The sequence below is a fragment of the Leguminivora glycinivorella genome, chromosome 20 (genome assembly GCF_023078275.1).
Source record: "Leguminivora glycinivorella isolate SPB_JAAS2020 chromosome 20, LegGlyc_1.1, whole genome shotgun sequence".
In the NCBI taxonomy this organism is placed as follows: Eukaryota; Metazoa; Arthropoda; class Insecta; order Lepidoptera; family Tortricidae; genus Leguminivora; species Leguminivora glycinivorella.
In genome coordinates this window covers 10,181,314-10,198,036 of record NC_062990.1, presented here as the reverse complement: position 1 = coordinate 10,198,036, position 16,723 = coordinate 10,181,314, and the positions used below count along the sequence as shown (strand labels likewise).

Genomic DNA, 16,723 nt, shown 5'->3' with positions numbered 1-16,723 from the left:
CACGATAAAAATACATTTGTCCTTGCATGATAAAATCCATACTAATATTATAAATGGGGAAGTGTGTGTGTCTGTTTGTTTGTCTGTCTTTCACGGCAAAGGGAAGCGACGAATTGACGTGATTTTTTTAACCCCCGCCGCAAAAACGACGGGGTGTTATAAGTTTGACGTGTCTGTCTGTCTGTCTGTCCGTCTGTCTGTCTGTCTGTGTGTCTGTCTGATTGTTTGTTTGTCTGTCTGTGGCATCGTAGCTCCCGAACGGATGAACCGATTTAGATTTCGTTTTTTTTTATCTGAAAGCTGAGTTAGTCGGGAGTGTTCTTATCTCCACTTAATAACCTAAACACAAAATTAAAATTTTGTGTTTAGGTTATTAAGTGGAGATAGTTGAAGGGATGGAGAGTGACATAGACTACTTATTGTCTCTTTCTAACGCGAGCGAAGCCGCGGGCAAAAGCTGGTTCTAAATAAACTAATAATTCCATGGATTATTAATAACGTTCCTGCAAAGCTTTTATCATTGTGTTTTAAAATTGGAACGTGATTAGTGACACAGGCAGATAATAATTTCGTATTTACTCCCGCGCGCTCAGTGGCGTGTGGGATCGCAAGCGGAATGACATTTGAAATATTTTTCATCACACCAACTGGTAAAGGCTTACTTTGCTATTCGAATACAAATAGCAAAATTTCATTTTATTTTTTTGCAAAGTAATTTCATACAAATTTTAACTTGATGTCTTAAGCTGGCTGGTAGAAATTACCTACAAATGATGATTTTGAAACATAAATATTGAATAGATTGATGGATTTGATTTAGTTTGATGTTTTATAGTCAGTATTTTGTTCGTGTTGGTGTGGTGAAAATTTTTGTGTTTCACTCGGTGGCAAAGTGTGTTTAACCTTCATGCCTTGAAACACTCGCAACGCTCAAGATTCCACTTTTTGAACCACTCGCTACTCTCGCGGTTCAATATTGGAATCTTTCACTTGCTCGGGTATCAATATTAGCACGTGCGGTTAAAGAACAACTTTGCCCCCTTGTAAAACAAATAACTATTGAATCTATTTGAAGAAAACATGAATTTGATATTGGTAATATAATACTTCATCAGTTCTGAAGATTAAAATAGGAAAATTAGGGACCACAAGTCCACAGTTAATTGGCACGAAGTCACAGAAGCATAAATGGCAAACAAGCATACCGTCCGCCTGATGGAAAGCGGTCACCTATGGACTCCTGCAACTCGAGGAGTGTTACATGCAAGTTGCCATTGGGAACTCGTACATTCATTTTTGCTGTGTACTTATTTCTAAGAAGGGTTCCGGTTGCCGATGACTCAAAGGACAATAGACGGAACAAGTTCCGTAGGTCCTCCCGTCCTCAGCACACCACACCCTCGTTGAGCTCTGGCAGCCTTACTCATCGGCAGGAACATAATACTATGAGTAGGATCTTGTCTTAAGGCGAAGGTACTTCCCCAGTTGGGCTCTGCTCTAGATTCGAGCAAGATGATATCCGCTGTGCTGTGCCCTGCCACACAAAGCTTAATATCATCGGCTATGCCCTACAAGAGAAGTTGAACCTTTTGAGATATTTGAACCTATTCGATGTGCAGGTGATCCTGATGGTGGGCATGCCGGGCGCGGGCAAGACGCACTGGGTGCGCGCGCACGTCGCGGCCCACCCCGAGCGCCGCTACAACGTGCTCTCCACGCAGGACCTCTTCCACCGCATGCAGGTACGCACGCACACACACACACACAACGCGCACACACATACACACAGGGGTACGAGGTGATTTGGTTCTTGACTAATCGGGCTAACTCTTGCTTAGACGGACTTTAAGGGTTTCCTCAAACATCGATGCAGAATCGGCGCTAGCAAACCAAAAATCGCTCGCTTATGGGTCTTCGCCGCTGATCGCAGGCGTACGGCCATAGGCATGTTCAATTGTTCATACTAAAGAGCGATTTTCGGTCGGAGAAAGCCGAATCAGCTTCGATATCTTTGAGGAGACAATGTGAGGAGAGATGATGTGAACTCTGTGCGTGCCGTTTATCGTAGGACAGAAGTCCCCTGCCTCCAAACTCATCCGGAGGTCTAATTATTTAATTTAATTATGTCAATAGGACTGCTAGTACTCGCTTTAGGAAATAATAATGGGCCGGATTCCCCTCGAGTGATAGTTTGGAGACTACATTTATTTATTATTTTTATTTACATGATTTGTTATCCTAAGATGTCCATAATATTTGGAAATGTCAATATTCACAGCGGAAGATGGGAAAAAGTGTCGAAATGAGTCATGTTGGTAATCTTAAAGGATACATATGAAAGGAAACAATCGTGTGGTAAGTATTTTCAGGCGTTTAAACCATGGATTAAATGACAAACTTTATGACGAATAAAACAAGAGTTAGGGTAGAGCCAAGAACAAGTTTTATAATTTGTATTACAGCAGTAACTATACTTAGAAAAAATCCAGAGACAACATTTTTTTTGCAATTTTAGAGAGCTACCTGCTATGGTATGTGGTGGATGCTTCAAACAATATTAGTGGTGTTATTTTATACTAAAGATCAGTTTAGATTCACATGGGTAAGTATTTTTTAAGTCGATGCTTGCACTGCGAAGCTTCAAGTCATTCTTGCGTCGGTATGAAAAAACTGAGAAAGAAGAATGAAGATAAATATACGAGTATTTTTACACATGAACCTTAGGACTGAAATTGTATTTTGAAATAAATGCAATGTGTAAAACTCTGCTTTCACAAATACATGAATATGGAAAAGGAAAATGTCAAGGAAATAATAACACAAATATCACAAATGGTAAGTATGGTTTATTTATTTAGTTATTAAGATACGGCAAAGCAATTAAATTTCCTGACTACGATAAACAGCCCGACAGTTTACGACTTATTTTAATTTATCTTTTATTTTTAAAGTGTACCAAATCACCTCTAATCTCCCAACTGATTTTCTGTTTGAATATCACCAACAAACACAATAACTAATGATAATTCTCTTGCAGCTAAGGTTTGACTCTTGACGAGTGCAACTATTACAACTGATACTAATGTCCGTCTGTATTTTCAACAGGATGCAAAATGATCAGCATTTAAAAAAATATCCCAAAAAAAAAAAACCGACCTTTAGAGGTCCTTTATACATTTAGACCATAGGCATGTGCCATTCCGACGAACGACGCACGAAGATTATAATAATGATACCAGAGGGTCGGCGGGCAAGAGGATATACGTACACCAAAGGATCCCTGGTATCACAACTTATATCTATAGCTTTAAGGTCTAGTTGTAAGTCCGCGCGCCAGCCGCGAACGTTCCCTATACGAAACTTGTGTGCAGGTGGATTGCAAGCCCTTCCGGGACTCCTGCGAAGGACGCTGGGACGCGATGGTCGTCAAGGGCGCTAAATGCGTGCTTAAGTTGTTGGAATTCGCCCACGGCAGAAGGCGAAATTACATTCTGGATCAGGTGAGAAAAAACACTATAATCTTGAATGAAATTAATGTTTTTTTGGCAGCGACCTGAATGAGTACAATTGAGATCTAAGGCGATACAAACCCATAATATTACAGAATGGATTTTATTTTTTACTTTGAAAGTTATCTTAGAAACAATTTGACCAAGTGGAATAGGAATTCAACACAATCGACGACAGAATGGAAATATAAAGCATCGATATATTCAAATGTTATATGGAAGACTATTCTCGGTTGGTCGAATTGATAAGCGACGGCTCCTAACTCCTCAAGGTACGTCCTAATTATAAGTTAATCATAAGGACTATACCGTGTACGCTCCCTTTAATTGCTAGGTTATGTTTCTAGGGAGGTGAGTAGGGAGCGGTGTTGACATTTAAAACGAAACTGAACGCAAAGCGGATCTCTATTGAGCTTGTTCTAGGTGGGAACTGCCTAAGCCAGGCGCCAATACTATAATGAGAAATCTTTTCCTCCACATCTTCGACGGACGTCTAAATACGGTACGCGGTTTCGATATCGCGGTAACAGACGAACGTGTACCCGTCGGCTCAGAGGAGGAAACTGCGGGAGTTCGACGGCTACCGGCGCGTGGCGGTCGTCGTCATCCCCGACGCGGAGACTTACACCGAGCGGAGCGCCAAGCGCGAGCAGTCCGACGGCAAAGAAGTCCCGGACGGTGCCATCATGGACATGAAAGGTATACCACCGCATATAACCGCCCCCGAACCTCGCCGATACCGCAACTACAACACAACTAATACTTACCTTCTTTTTTAGCTAACTTCTCGCTGCCGGAGAAATGCTCGTGGATCGACGAGGTGATCTACCCGGAGCTGAACGAGGAAGAAGCGAAGAAGATTCTGGAAGGGTTCCACAAGGAGGCGAAGGCGGCGGGCGTGATGAAGGAGCGCGAGAAGAGAGACAGGTCCTCGGGCCGCGACGCGCCGCCGCACAAGCGCCAGCGCTCTAGCGACCGCAGGCACGGCCGAGATGATCGCAGGAAGGACTTCAGCAGAGATCGCGGTGAGTGCTCATATTTTAGAGACCTTTTTTAATTTGCAGTTCTCCCACAACACCCAATCTTTCTTGCTTATGGAAGCGTGGGATCCACTAGTCAATTCGTTGTGAAAATTGGCGTAATTTTTTTACGAAAATCTGACTTCCAAACTTAGATGATAAAGTGGACTCTGTTGGGATGAGTCCAGTGTCTTCACGATGTTTTTCTTGAATGAATGAATGGACTTCTTCGGTGATGGATACAGAAAGCCCTTTGAATAGAAAGTAATAAAATAATGGCTTTTAACTGTATTTCCAATTGTTGGTATTGTCTAGATTTTGTATCCGTTAAAGTAATCGTATACGTAACAAGAGAAGATTAGTTTATATCCTAGGCAAGAATGGACGAGATTTCTCGACTAGTTTGTGCTATCATTAAAAATTTTGATAAACGAAGATTTTGATAGTTTGAAACGGTCAGATGATACCTTCAAGGTGTTTTAATGAATGAATTAGCAGACAGGGACACCTGTGTGTGGGAGTCAACGCTATCGTGTCAATATCAGTGTTTTTAATTTAGTCATCGTTTGAACAGAGGACAGATGGGGCGGTGGCGGTGGCGGTGGCGGCGGCAGCCGCTGGGGAGGCTCCAACCGCGGCGGCGGCGGCGGCGGCGGCGGCGGGCGCTGGGGAGGACCCCGAGACCGGCCCGGCCCGCCGCAGGGACGCTTCGACCGCCCGTGGGGAGGACGGTAAGTTGCGCGACTGTATGTAACTCTACCTTCAAAATAGTCAGGAGGGTCACGTCCTCCGGTGAGCCCCTGATTAAGTACATAGTGTAATCGTTTACATTACGACAATACGAGTTTAGAAAACGCTGAGAAGCAGAAGAGTATGGAAACGGCAGATCGACGTAAATGTAATTAGTAGAATTTTTAAGCGAGTCGACATCGAACAATGACAAACGTTGATTCGAATTAACAAGTAATTGTATCCCCAGCGACAACGGTGGGCCGCCCTTCAACCGCGACCGCGACGGCTTCCGCGGCGGCCGCGGCGGCTCCGGGGGCCCTGGAGGCCCGAGCGGGCCGGGAGGTCCGCGCAACGACCGCGGCCCGCGCCAGGACCAGCGCTTCGGCGCCCGCGTCGACAACCGCGGCGCCGGCGGCAGGCCCATGGACAACAAGCGCGTTCCCGGCCCGCCCGGACCGCAAGGTGAATACACATCGTCATCCTCCTTTTGTTATCTCGCCGTTTGCCGTGCCTCATAGGAGCCTAGCGTCCGCTTTCACGACTGATCCCGAAATTTAGCGTCAGGCCCTAATTTTGCGAAAGCGCCTGCCGTCTGACCTTCCGATCCTGAAGGATAACTAGGCCTTATCGGAATCGATCCGGTTGCCTCGCGATGTTTTCCTTCACCGAAAAGCGACTGGCAAATATCAAATAACATTTCGCACACGAGTTCCGAAAACTCATAGAATAGAATAGAATAGAAAACGTTTATTTGGTGAAAATATACAAGTAAAACAACAATAGCCTTAATCTATATACATCTTAAACTAAAGTCACCAAAAAGGATGCCACTCAGCATATGCCAATGGCTAATTGGTATTAGCCACGGCGCTGGTTTTCAGGGCAACCAAGAAAACAGGGTGGGATTTCAATATTTTTAAAATTAACATATGGTGGACGAGGTCGCAATAAATACAATTATAACAGTCCACTTACTTATCGTCGGCCTAAATCGCATACCTCGTAACTCCAATTTTTTTGAAAATCATGTCACACCATACACATATATATGTATGTCGTCGTAAAACAAAGAAGTTAAACGAAACCTCGACCTTACTGACCGAGGTGGGCATCCCGCGGACGACAATTGGCTACTCCTATAATTATCACTAAAAAATAGACTTAGTGACTGCTGAGTAGGTTTGTACTAACACTCTACAAATAGAAATAACATAGATTAAACTAGTAATAACACAAAAACAGTTTGAAACACAATAGTTCGATGAAGCGACAACAAAATTGACTACAGGAGAAATCCCATAGTTATCATTATAAATGAGAGTAACATAGCAAGCTTAATAATGGTCCAAGAAAAAATAGCACTTTGGAGAACCACCAAACAACTCGGTTTGGCAACATCTGCTGTACAAATTACATACCACAGAAACAGTGGCGATATCTGTCCTAATTTTTCAATGTACATCATGTCATTGCAAGCTTTTATTCAACTTGCCTTGTTAGTATGTTAATGTGTGTCAAAACGTAGAAGCTAAATTTGACCCACTTCCCGGTTTTCGAGTGAGCTGAAATTTTGCACACATATGTCACATATGTAAATCACGTGACAATGCAATATTATAGTATCGTGGAGCTATGCCCATAAGGAGGTAGGTATGATCTGGTGATGGAGCAGAAAGGTGGTCATAGCAACTCCGTTATGAAACGTCGTATCTCCATCGAGTGAGGGGTTTTTAGAAACGTCTCGGAGAGCAGTGGATGACTGTTGAAAGAAATATAATTTATTATGATGGTCCAAGTAATCCCTGTCTGTGTGTAGGTGGCGGCGGCGGCGGCGGCGGCGGGGCCGGGTCGTGGCAGCGCGGCGGGCAGGGCGGCGGGCGCGGCGGGCACATGGGCCGCAACAACGCGCCCGGCGGGCAGCTGCAGCGCTCGGGGCCTCCGGGCAAGGTAACACTAACGCCCTACACGAACTGATAATCCTTCACGTTATCATCCTCCTTGCGTTATCCTGGCATTTGCACGGCTCATGGGAGCCTGGGGTCCGCTTTTGACAGCTAATCCTAAGATTTGGCGTAGGCACTAGTTTTTACGAAAGCGACTGACATCTGACCTTCCGACCCGAAGAGTAAACTAGACATTGGAATTCGTCCGGTTTCCTTTCCTTTTCCTTCACCGAAAACCGACAGGCAAATCAAAACGCAACTGGCGTCGTGCCAAAACGGATGAGCGATAGAGAGAGCTAGCTACTAGGTGATACATGGCTGGATGGATAGGATGAAATAATGTACGTCAGCTGCCGCTCTATTGGAGGGTTGAAAAAAAAAAACATCCAAACAAAAATAAATCTACGCGTCGCCAGTGAAACTATGTTAATAGACCGACGAACGACCGTGCAAGTCACGACATCTCTAACCAGTTTATAAATTGTCGCTCGAATAGACCAACATTCGCAATCGACTTATAAAGACATCCTATGTCTTATCCTGGCAGGCAAGCATGGTCGTGCAACTCGTGCAATAAACAATAAAACATCAAGCTGCCCTATCGCACTTACAAGTAGTACTATAAGGACGGCCTGATGTTTTATCATTTACCGCGCGACCACGATTGCCTGCTGAATTCCTTCCGTTTTTTTAAGTGAATGAACATATGATGAACTTCCAAACTCGGATTGAAAGTCACACACTCAGGCTTACCACCTCTCGAACTAATATAAATAAAATCAACTCATCAACTGAAGATGTGTAAATACCTAAAAGTCGTCTTACTTTTAGGATGGGCAACAAGGACAACAAGGCAACCAGCAACAAGGCTGGAACCAGTGGGCCGGTCAGCAGGGCTGGGGCAACTGGGGTAACTGGAACCAACAGAACCAAGGTAACAAATACTATCTGCACGCGAAACGCATTGTTAGTTAAATTAGTTTGGTCAGATAAATATTGGATTGAATCAGATTAATGGAGGTGCTGAAATTGTACAAACTACAATCGCTAAAGAGCAATAATTACTATGCACTTGCGCACTATGAGTGTAACAGAGATGAATGATTATACCAAAATTAACCAACAAACATCTAATGTGTATATAAGTATACGTAGGTAATGAAAGTAATATTTAAGTAGGTATTTTGTTTGATTCTCGGCCGATTAACGACCATTTAAGTATAAGTCCAGGCCTTCGTCTCACTCGTTTGCTTTCTGAGGATCCTGTTTCAATAACAATAGGTGGTCTAAACAACTCCAATGGATGACAGAAATCGCAAATTGAAACTAAGCACCAAACTTTCTTGAACATTAAAGTCTAAAATTTCCCTCCGTTTTTGTGCATCACTAAAAAGGTCATGAAGCATTTCCTCACGCGCCCAACGGACATTCCAGGACGGGGCAGGTTGCTCAGTCGTGCAAAAAGGCAGGATACAAGTCCGCTCTTTTTTCGAACAGTTGAAAATCGTATCCCTCAAGAAATAGTTCATTTCACAGTTAGGCAGGAAGTGTAATAAAGTGTGGTAATTTCCAGCCGCATGGGGCAACTGGCAACAGAACTGGAACAACTGGAACCAGCAACAAGGCCAGCAGGCCGGCGCCGCGGGCAAGGGGCAGGCCGCCGCCGGCGCGGGGCAGCAGGCCACGCAGCAGCAGTGGCAGCAGTGGTACCAGTGGCAGCAGTGGCAGCAGCAGCAGGGCTGGCCTCAGGTACCTACCGGCTAGAGACAACTGGGTGAATCCACGTCAAACTAAGGCAGCGTCCCCACTTAGGCGCGCAACGGACGTCTCGGACGTCGCCTGAATGCAATTCAAAAAACGTCTCCTCAGTACATTTTGTATAGGAAGGACGTAAGAAGCGCCCCAGGCGGCGTGGGTGAGTCTTATGAGTGTGGATGGTAGCTAAAGTCAAGACTTCATTGAGTGTTTATTGGAACTACAGCTGCAAATTAAGGGATCTATATTACTTATTTAGAGATAGATTATCACTATTGGACTTGCGTCGTGAATAAATTGAACATGCCGTAAAATCGTGACTCATGTTACTCTTGCCGCGGATTGACCAACTGGCTACAGACTGCTTCTGTCTCTGGCTACAGACCTGCTTCCGACAACAAGCCGGGAGCGGACACAGCAGTATTTTTTCCTTGCAATGAGGCACACTGACATTCATATGTATGACAGAGAAAAAAATATCATCTTCTGGCTCTCTCATATAAAATTCTTCTATCTGTGCAATGGACTAATAAGGTGGCGCCATCTGTCATAACCTTTGAGTGTGCCTCATGGGCGCAACAGTTCTTCTCTCGCATTTACCCATCTTTTTCTTACTATACTGTTCAAAGAGGGGTAGGAAATGTTCTGGTTTTGGAAATTCTGTCGTTGATCATGAGTTCAAGCACAAGCTTCAACAGGCTTAGTATGATTTAACCAATATGAGGTTTAAATTAGATTGTATTGTGGGAAACGATGTCTTCAAATTAATTTAACTGAATTGGAGTGTAAACAGAAGAAGGTTGGAATTTCAGGAGAAGTTAATCTCTACCTGTCAACCATGGGCTTAACCGAAAGGTCCAGTTGCCACTGTGTTACCTGAGTGTCTAACGTGACGTTTCGTTCGCAGTACCAGCAAGGACAGCAGCAGGCTGGGCAGGCCGGGCAAGACCACCAGGCGCAGTGGGCGCAGTACTATCAGGTAATTTAACTTTACCAATGGTTGGTTGGTAATTTTTTAATGGTCTGAGTGGACGCTCGGTATCTTTTTGACAAACCACTAGGGATGTACCGACTATTGATTTGGCCGACTAGACCGACTAGTCGGCTTGGGTGGCCGATCACGCCGTGGCTTGCGTGGGCGAAGGTCGCGCGACCGTCGCCGTCGCGTCTCATACTTCCATATCGATAAGGTTTGATTTCGTATGCGTCGCATCGCCGTCGCGCGACCGTCGCCCACGCAAGCCACGGCGTTAGTCGGCTAGTCGCCCAAAACTTAATTTTCGACTAAATTCACATTTTGAATGTCATTTTTGGTCCTTTAAACGCTCTTTTCATGATTTTTTACAAGTTCAAAGGTTTATGACAATATTTCTTTACATTTTTCATATTTGACAACCAGTTTGGCTTAGTGGGTAGTGATCCTGCATATGAAGTCGATAATCCTAGGTATCATATTTATTTCTGTGATGATTACAGGAATTTCATATTTTGACAAAAAAAAGGAATTACGAATAGCTACAAAATACAACCATAATTTCCAGATGGTAATTTAATTTTGTACTGTTTTTCTATCACTAATGAAGTGCCGACTAATCGGCCCTTTTTGCCGACTAATCGCCGACTACAAATGTGGCCGATAGTCGGCTTTCCCGACTAGTCGGTACGTCCCTACAATCCACACATGAAAGGATCTCAGTCTAACCTTCCCCACAAGAGTGACACTTCTCTTCGTCCGTTAGGTAATTTAGTATAAGAAGAGAACCACCGTCTTAATACGCTGATATCTGTTTCAGAATTACGGTGCTAACGCGGCAGGCAACGCCGTGGCCGACAAGAAGTGACGCGCCGAGCGGCGATAATGCCGCGCGCACTGCACTTGACCCTCACCCAACGTTATATGGACATTACATCAACATCTTTGATACATATGGCTGACTGACACGTCAATACCTAGCGCCTGTCTGAGGTAACTCCTCATAGAGATTGATAAAATAAAGTGTGAATGTGTAACGTGATTATGTATGCAAGTGTGACATATTATACAGACTTATAGAGCCGGCCTAGCCAAATTCACAATCGTCAAAGAGGATCGAGTATTATAGAGAGTTACTGTCAAAGTGAATGTAATCACAGTGTATAGACTGCCATCTCTCGACACAAGCTTAAAACTTTTTAAACCTCACGATTTGGCCCATATTCTTAGCTTGATATGTGTTAAAATGTCAAGCAGAGCGTCCCCCAAAGCTGTAACGCCATCTAGCCGAGCGTCCCCAAAGGTGTAACGCCATCTAGGCCACCGTAACTTTTTCTATATGGTTCTGAGGTACGTTTTTTTCTTAGACTGTAGCTGTCTATACGGAGTTACATATGTCTTTGCAATCGTTAACGCTGCGCGTAGAACGAAACTCAACTGGCTGTTGCACCAATAAAGAAGAGCGATAGATAGAGATAACTACTATACGCTGCGGAGTGTAATCGATTTGCAACTTGGCAATATCAGGGCTAGTGTTTATGTGCTCACCTTTTCACCCTTTAACGGGCAAGACTCAAAAAATCGTGAATTCAAACCTCATCGCTATGATGTCATAAAAATTATGTGCAAGAAAAAATACAAAAAGACAATCTTGACAGGTGGTATTTTTTGAGGCTCATGCCCTAAAGGGCAAAGGGCTACACTAGCGCCTCTAGTGACGAAATTAGCTCTCATAGCATACCTTATTATTGTCAAGTCTGTGTAGAGTTAGCTATGTCCAACTCTAAAGGTTCTTATTTCTGTCTATGGTATCTGTTTTTTTTTACCCATAGTCTGGCAAACACTGCTAACAAAAAATGGTTTTTATTTTGGGGTTTTAAATCTTAAAGTACCTACCTACTATCATAAGATTACAGTCTGCCTACTCCGCTGACAACTATGTACTACCTAAACTATATCTTTCAATTACCATAGACAATTGAGTTTTCGATTGAATATCATAGTGGGTCAGCCGCATATGTATCGTATAATGTAGAAGTTTTCGCCAAATATGTTGACATATTTTGTTTTCTGGTTCCTTATCTTAAAATCACTGTATAAGGCAAAATAACTTTTTAAAAAGTGACCTGAAAGTTACAGACTAAAATCATCCTAGATTCATCTTTATCATACTAATATCACTTAGTTTAAAAATATTTAGTTTTCATAAGCAATATGGTTCACTGTTTTATCTACACCAGCGTGCCTGTCTGTTCTTTGCACGGTTTTATACCATATCACAGATTAAATATATAAGATCATACCATCCCATACATTGTCATGTCGCGCCATCTGTGTGGTGTAGTGTATGCACGTTCTTAGGCGGTCGCATTTTAATGTATGGGATGGTATATGATCTTCTTATATTTAATCTATGACCATATGTATCAATAAACTTAGAAATGTAGTAGTTATTAACCAGTCGTGTACCAAGCAAAATATTTTAGCACAACAACGATTAGGAATTGTACGTTGGGATAGCAAATGTTAGTCAACAAGAAATGTAGAAAATATAGAATGTTATGGGTTAAATAAAGTGTTTAAAGTGCACATAATAAAGAACTCGTAACCCGAAACAATCGTACTTTGACCCGTTAGTTTCTATCGCGCGTAATTATATTGTCCACAACTGTGCGAGCGGGAATGCTATATAATTATGCGTGTGTAAAAGAGACAGGAAATGACGGGTCAATGTTCGACATTTTCAGTGCGTAGCGTTCATATTTTACATGGCGGTAAACGACATCTCAAGTACTAAATAGGATAAAACTTCATTAGTCTGTTAATTTACTCTTAGATAGGAACTTAAAACCAATTTCATGTCTTTAAAAACAGGAATAGTATTTTTATAGACAATCGTATGCAATACGAAAGTATAATGTATTATTTAGATCTTACCAAGAAAACACTTTTGGATGAAATGTAAAAATAGGAAAGATTTGTTTTGTTATTTTTACCAAATAAAAAAAATATAATTTGTTATCAAACGAAGTTAACTACTATTTGACGAATTATGTATTTTTATATGATAACACAAACATTCTAAAAGGCTATGCATTTGACATGTTTAGCGTTAACCCTTCAATGCATACTGTAGCCAAAAGGCTACAACTAAAGTGACAGAAGTTGGTAATCTAACCTTACAATCATAAACTTTGAGGTATAAACCCAGAGTCTCAAATGCGATGTTTTTTTTGTAACATTATGTACATTGCATAAGCAAAATGATGTATACCATATGCATTTTAGGGTTAAGTTGTGCCGTATATGGCACTTGACCATAAGTTTATTACTCATAAATTTGCAATGTATAATTTAAGCCAATTTGACTAGTTGCGATAAGTAACAGTGTATGAATGTGTGTGTGTCTGTGTGTTCGCAAGCTTTGAGTTTTGGTGTACAAACGATTTTAGTCTTAAGAGCTGTGGGTTTAGTTTCATCATAGTGATGTAAATGATTTTAACAATAAATATTTGAATAAGGGATTCTTTTGGTTTTATTTTATGGTTGTAAGCTGAAGTAGCTATTACCTGCCCATAGTGGTGTAAATTGCCAGTAACTGGCCTGTAAAATTAAATTATCTTTACTTATAAACACTGTTTGGGCATTTTCGCGACAACAATCACCAAAATGTTTTTCTAAGGTAGGTAAATTTTACGTTTTTCCTACTCAGAATCACGAGCCTTTTCGATCTAGTACAATAAAAAAACAAGAGACAAAAAATGGTCCCAAAATTTTCCCATATTTTGCATACTTTCCACTTTGTAACCGCTGCACAAAGTGTTTCAAAATTGGTAACGAAGTGGAAAAATTAAATAAAGGAGACGCTTTTTTTACCTTGTGGGATCGAAAGGGCTCGTGATTCTGAGTAGGAAAAATATTAAATTTGCCTATTTTGTTTGAAAGAACTTCGCGAAATTGCCCGCTTGCCACCGACGTGGTATCAAAATTTTTTTTACATAAAATTTACGTTATGCTAAAATGAATTCTGTTAAATAATATACACTTCATTTTTGGTACAGTACACAAAGCTGCGAAGTTCATAACCTTGCATAGATACATATTTTGTATGTCGATGTCGAGTGACTATAGAAATAGAAATCTTTATTAATTTCTTAGAATATGTATGTACCAGTGGCGGGGCGTGAAAATTTTCGTTGGTAAAGCCGCAGGGGTTTTTGGCATCTGTTTTGTATGGACTTCTACAGATACTAGAGAATTTTAGGGAACCCGTTAGGAATCGAGTTGTATCGACGCTCCGCCACTGGTATGTACACAGAGATAGTCAAGTTATAATAGGAGCGTTATATTCTGCCTACATCGGCGTAGAAATATTACAATTTATTAATAACTAAGGAACTCGTTAACTGAATAAAAACACACAAAAATTTTCCTCTGGAAGTTATAAGTCTGTTATTGATGCAATGTCTTTAGGAATCTTGTTATACAATTTGATTGCCATAATATATACATTTTTACTATATAATTGCTTAATCTATGTCTAGGAACATACAGTTTATGTGGATAACTCCCAGTAGTCTTCTACTATTACTATAAAGATTACGAAATTACAAAAAAAAATAGACAAGTTTATTTATAATTATATTAAAATCAATTAACATGGGCTGAGAGTATTTCAAGACTCTCTGCGCTTCAGTATAACGAGCTGTATCCATGACAAGTTTAAACCTTTCGTCAAAATTTCTAACATAAGTATCTTTTACTTCTTCCACATCATAAATGCGAATCTTTTTTTCAAACGCATAAAAATGTCTTGAAATATACACAGAAGTGAACGCGGTAGGCTTGACTTGTAGACTTACACTCGTTTTTTCTGCATTTTCATTAGCTTTTAGCAGATATATACCATTATCTACAATAGCAAATACATCCATTTGCTCAGTTGCAGGTCCAATCAGTTTAACTTCACTACTTTTAGGTACACCTTCAATTTTTTTACTCCTATTTTGGTTAAACACGTACGTCGTTTTTACTATCGTAGTAATACAAATTGTTGTCGAAATCAAATGCTATTTCTTGAACATCATTAAGAGCGTTATAACATTTCGGCGTCGGGCGAAATTAGGTATTTTACCCGCCGCGCGAGCCCAATGTGCCGACCCTTTCTAGCACGTCTTATCACTCGCTCGCACTACAATAATGGACAAAACAATCTTGATCCTTTCTATGGAATTTTGATAACTACCACAATCTACTATCTCGATATAAACTTTTGGTTTCTAATAAACATTATTTTGTACGAAAATACGAGAATATAGCGCGAAATAATATCAATTATGTTAAAATTTATTTAAAAAATTAAAGTAATAATTATAAAAGTAGACCCCATCCCAAATATTTGCTTTTGTTATATGATAAGTATTAAAGTATATATTAATATGATGATAAAATAAGACAAATACAATTCTAATTAGGGCTCCCGGTCGCGTCCGTGTTTCGTGTACCCGTTGCCGGGTATCCGTTCCCGTGTTACACGAATCCGGATTTCTGGCCCGTTTGGAACGGGTAATTAGGGACCGTGTAATTAAGGTCCGGGTACCCGTGTAGTCCGTGCGTCCGGATCGACGGACTCTAAAAACCCGCGGGTCCGATCCGTTCTCGACCTATAATGATGCTTGATGATCGTTCGCGTTCTTGGTTCAAGCGAATATGAGAACCAAAAATGATAAAACCTTAATAACTAAAATGAGAAAGGGACAGCGGAGCAATTGTGACTGGGGACAAAATTTTAACTACTCGATTTTTTCCATGTTTTCCATTTTCGGCATTATTAATTATATATCAGGGCACGCGTTTTCAGTGGCCTAAATTAGAAAGCATGAAAGTTGGTATGCACATAGCTTTGACGTTCATAAGGATAAATAGAAGTAGAAACACGCTGAGGAGTCAATCTCTTCCCCCACTATTATCTCCCATTTTTAGCTTTTTAAATTTTCACGAAAACTATTAAAGGTAGGTATTAAAGGTTTTGGTATGTAAATATTACGAGTAGGTACTTACCAGAAAGATGTTTAGGAGAAGTACCATGAAATTCTCTACAATATTTCCATTTAAAGTATATTACTAACAGACGGTAGTGCTACCCCTACTCATCCCACTAGTAGTTAAACACAAATATTATGCGGGGGACTTAAGCATAATTTTAAAATGATGAGTTAAAGCTATACCTTAACAGACAGTATTGAAGGAAATTTTATGGAGAATATATTTTTCCTAAATATTGTGATTATAGCTTTCACGGTTTTCATGATAATATAAAAAAACTGAAAATAGTGATATAAAAATGAGGGAAAAGAGGGGAAACATTGACACCTCGGCGTCTGCGTACTTTTATTTTTTTCTGTTAAGTGTTTGCAAGTTATCTATATACATGTCAAGTCTCATGCTTTTTGTCACACCCTATCCGACTAGCTCAAGTTAAGAACCAGGACTATGGATACATATTCACTTCAAAGTAGTTCACTCCAAAATAACAAAAAAAAATACCATTCTTAACTAGGTATTTGTAAAACAGCGCGGCTACATCTAGAACTTTTCAAACAAAAGGTTTGTCCATGTCAAAGGGATGCCGGGTGTGAGGTTTGAGTGTCATTATTATCAGTAAAAAAAAATCACCACGGGTATTGGTTATTGTGCCGCCCACAAGTCATTATTACCTTTGTCTTCTCATGCGACGTTAATTCTACTAACTTTTTAGATAAAAACTAATAACTCGATAGTTCAAATAAATTT

At 40.9% G+C, this 16,723-nt stretch overlaps 1 protein-coding gene across 1 annotated transcript in view; it reads left to right on the top strand.

The window, feature by feature from the left end:
* The window catches only part of LOC125236929 (heterogeneous nuclear ribonucleoprotein U-like protein 1), a 43,719-nt gene extending 32,584 nt beyond the window's left edge, over nt 1-11,135 (top strand). The window contains exons 18-28 of the mRNA XM_048143846.1: nt 1,620-1,742; nt 3,372-3,500; nt 4,040-4,208; nt 4,289-4,534; nt 5,103-5,259; nt 5,508-5,722; nt 7,077-7,207; nt 8,035-8,137; nt 8,777-8,952; nt 9,866-9,937; nt 10,752-11,135. Of these exons, the coding sequence (XP_047999803.1) occupies nt 1,620-1,742; nt 3,372-3,500; nt 4,040-4,208; nt 4,289-4,534; nt 5,103-5,259; nt 5,508-5,722; nt 7,077-7,207; nt 8,035-8,137; nt 8,777-8,952; nt 9,866-9,937; nt 10,752-10,799 (1,569 nt within the window). The 3' untranslated portion in view covers nt 10,800-11,135. The remainder of the gene's footprint in view (nt 1-1,619; nt 1,743-3,371; nt 3,501-4,039; nt 4,209-4,288; nt 4,535-5,102; nt 5,260-5,507; nt 5,723-7,076; nt 7,208-8,034; nt 8,138-8,776; nt 8,953-9,865; nt 9,938-10,751) is intronic.
* Nucleotides 11,136-16,723: the final 5,588 nt, after the last annotated feature.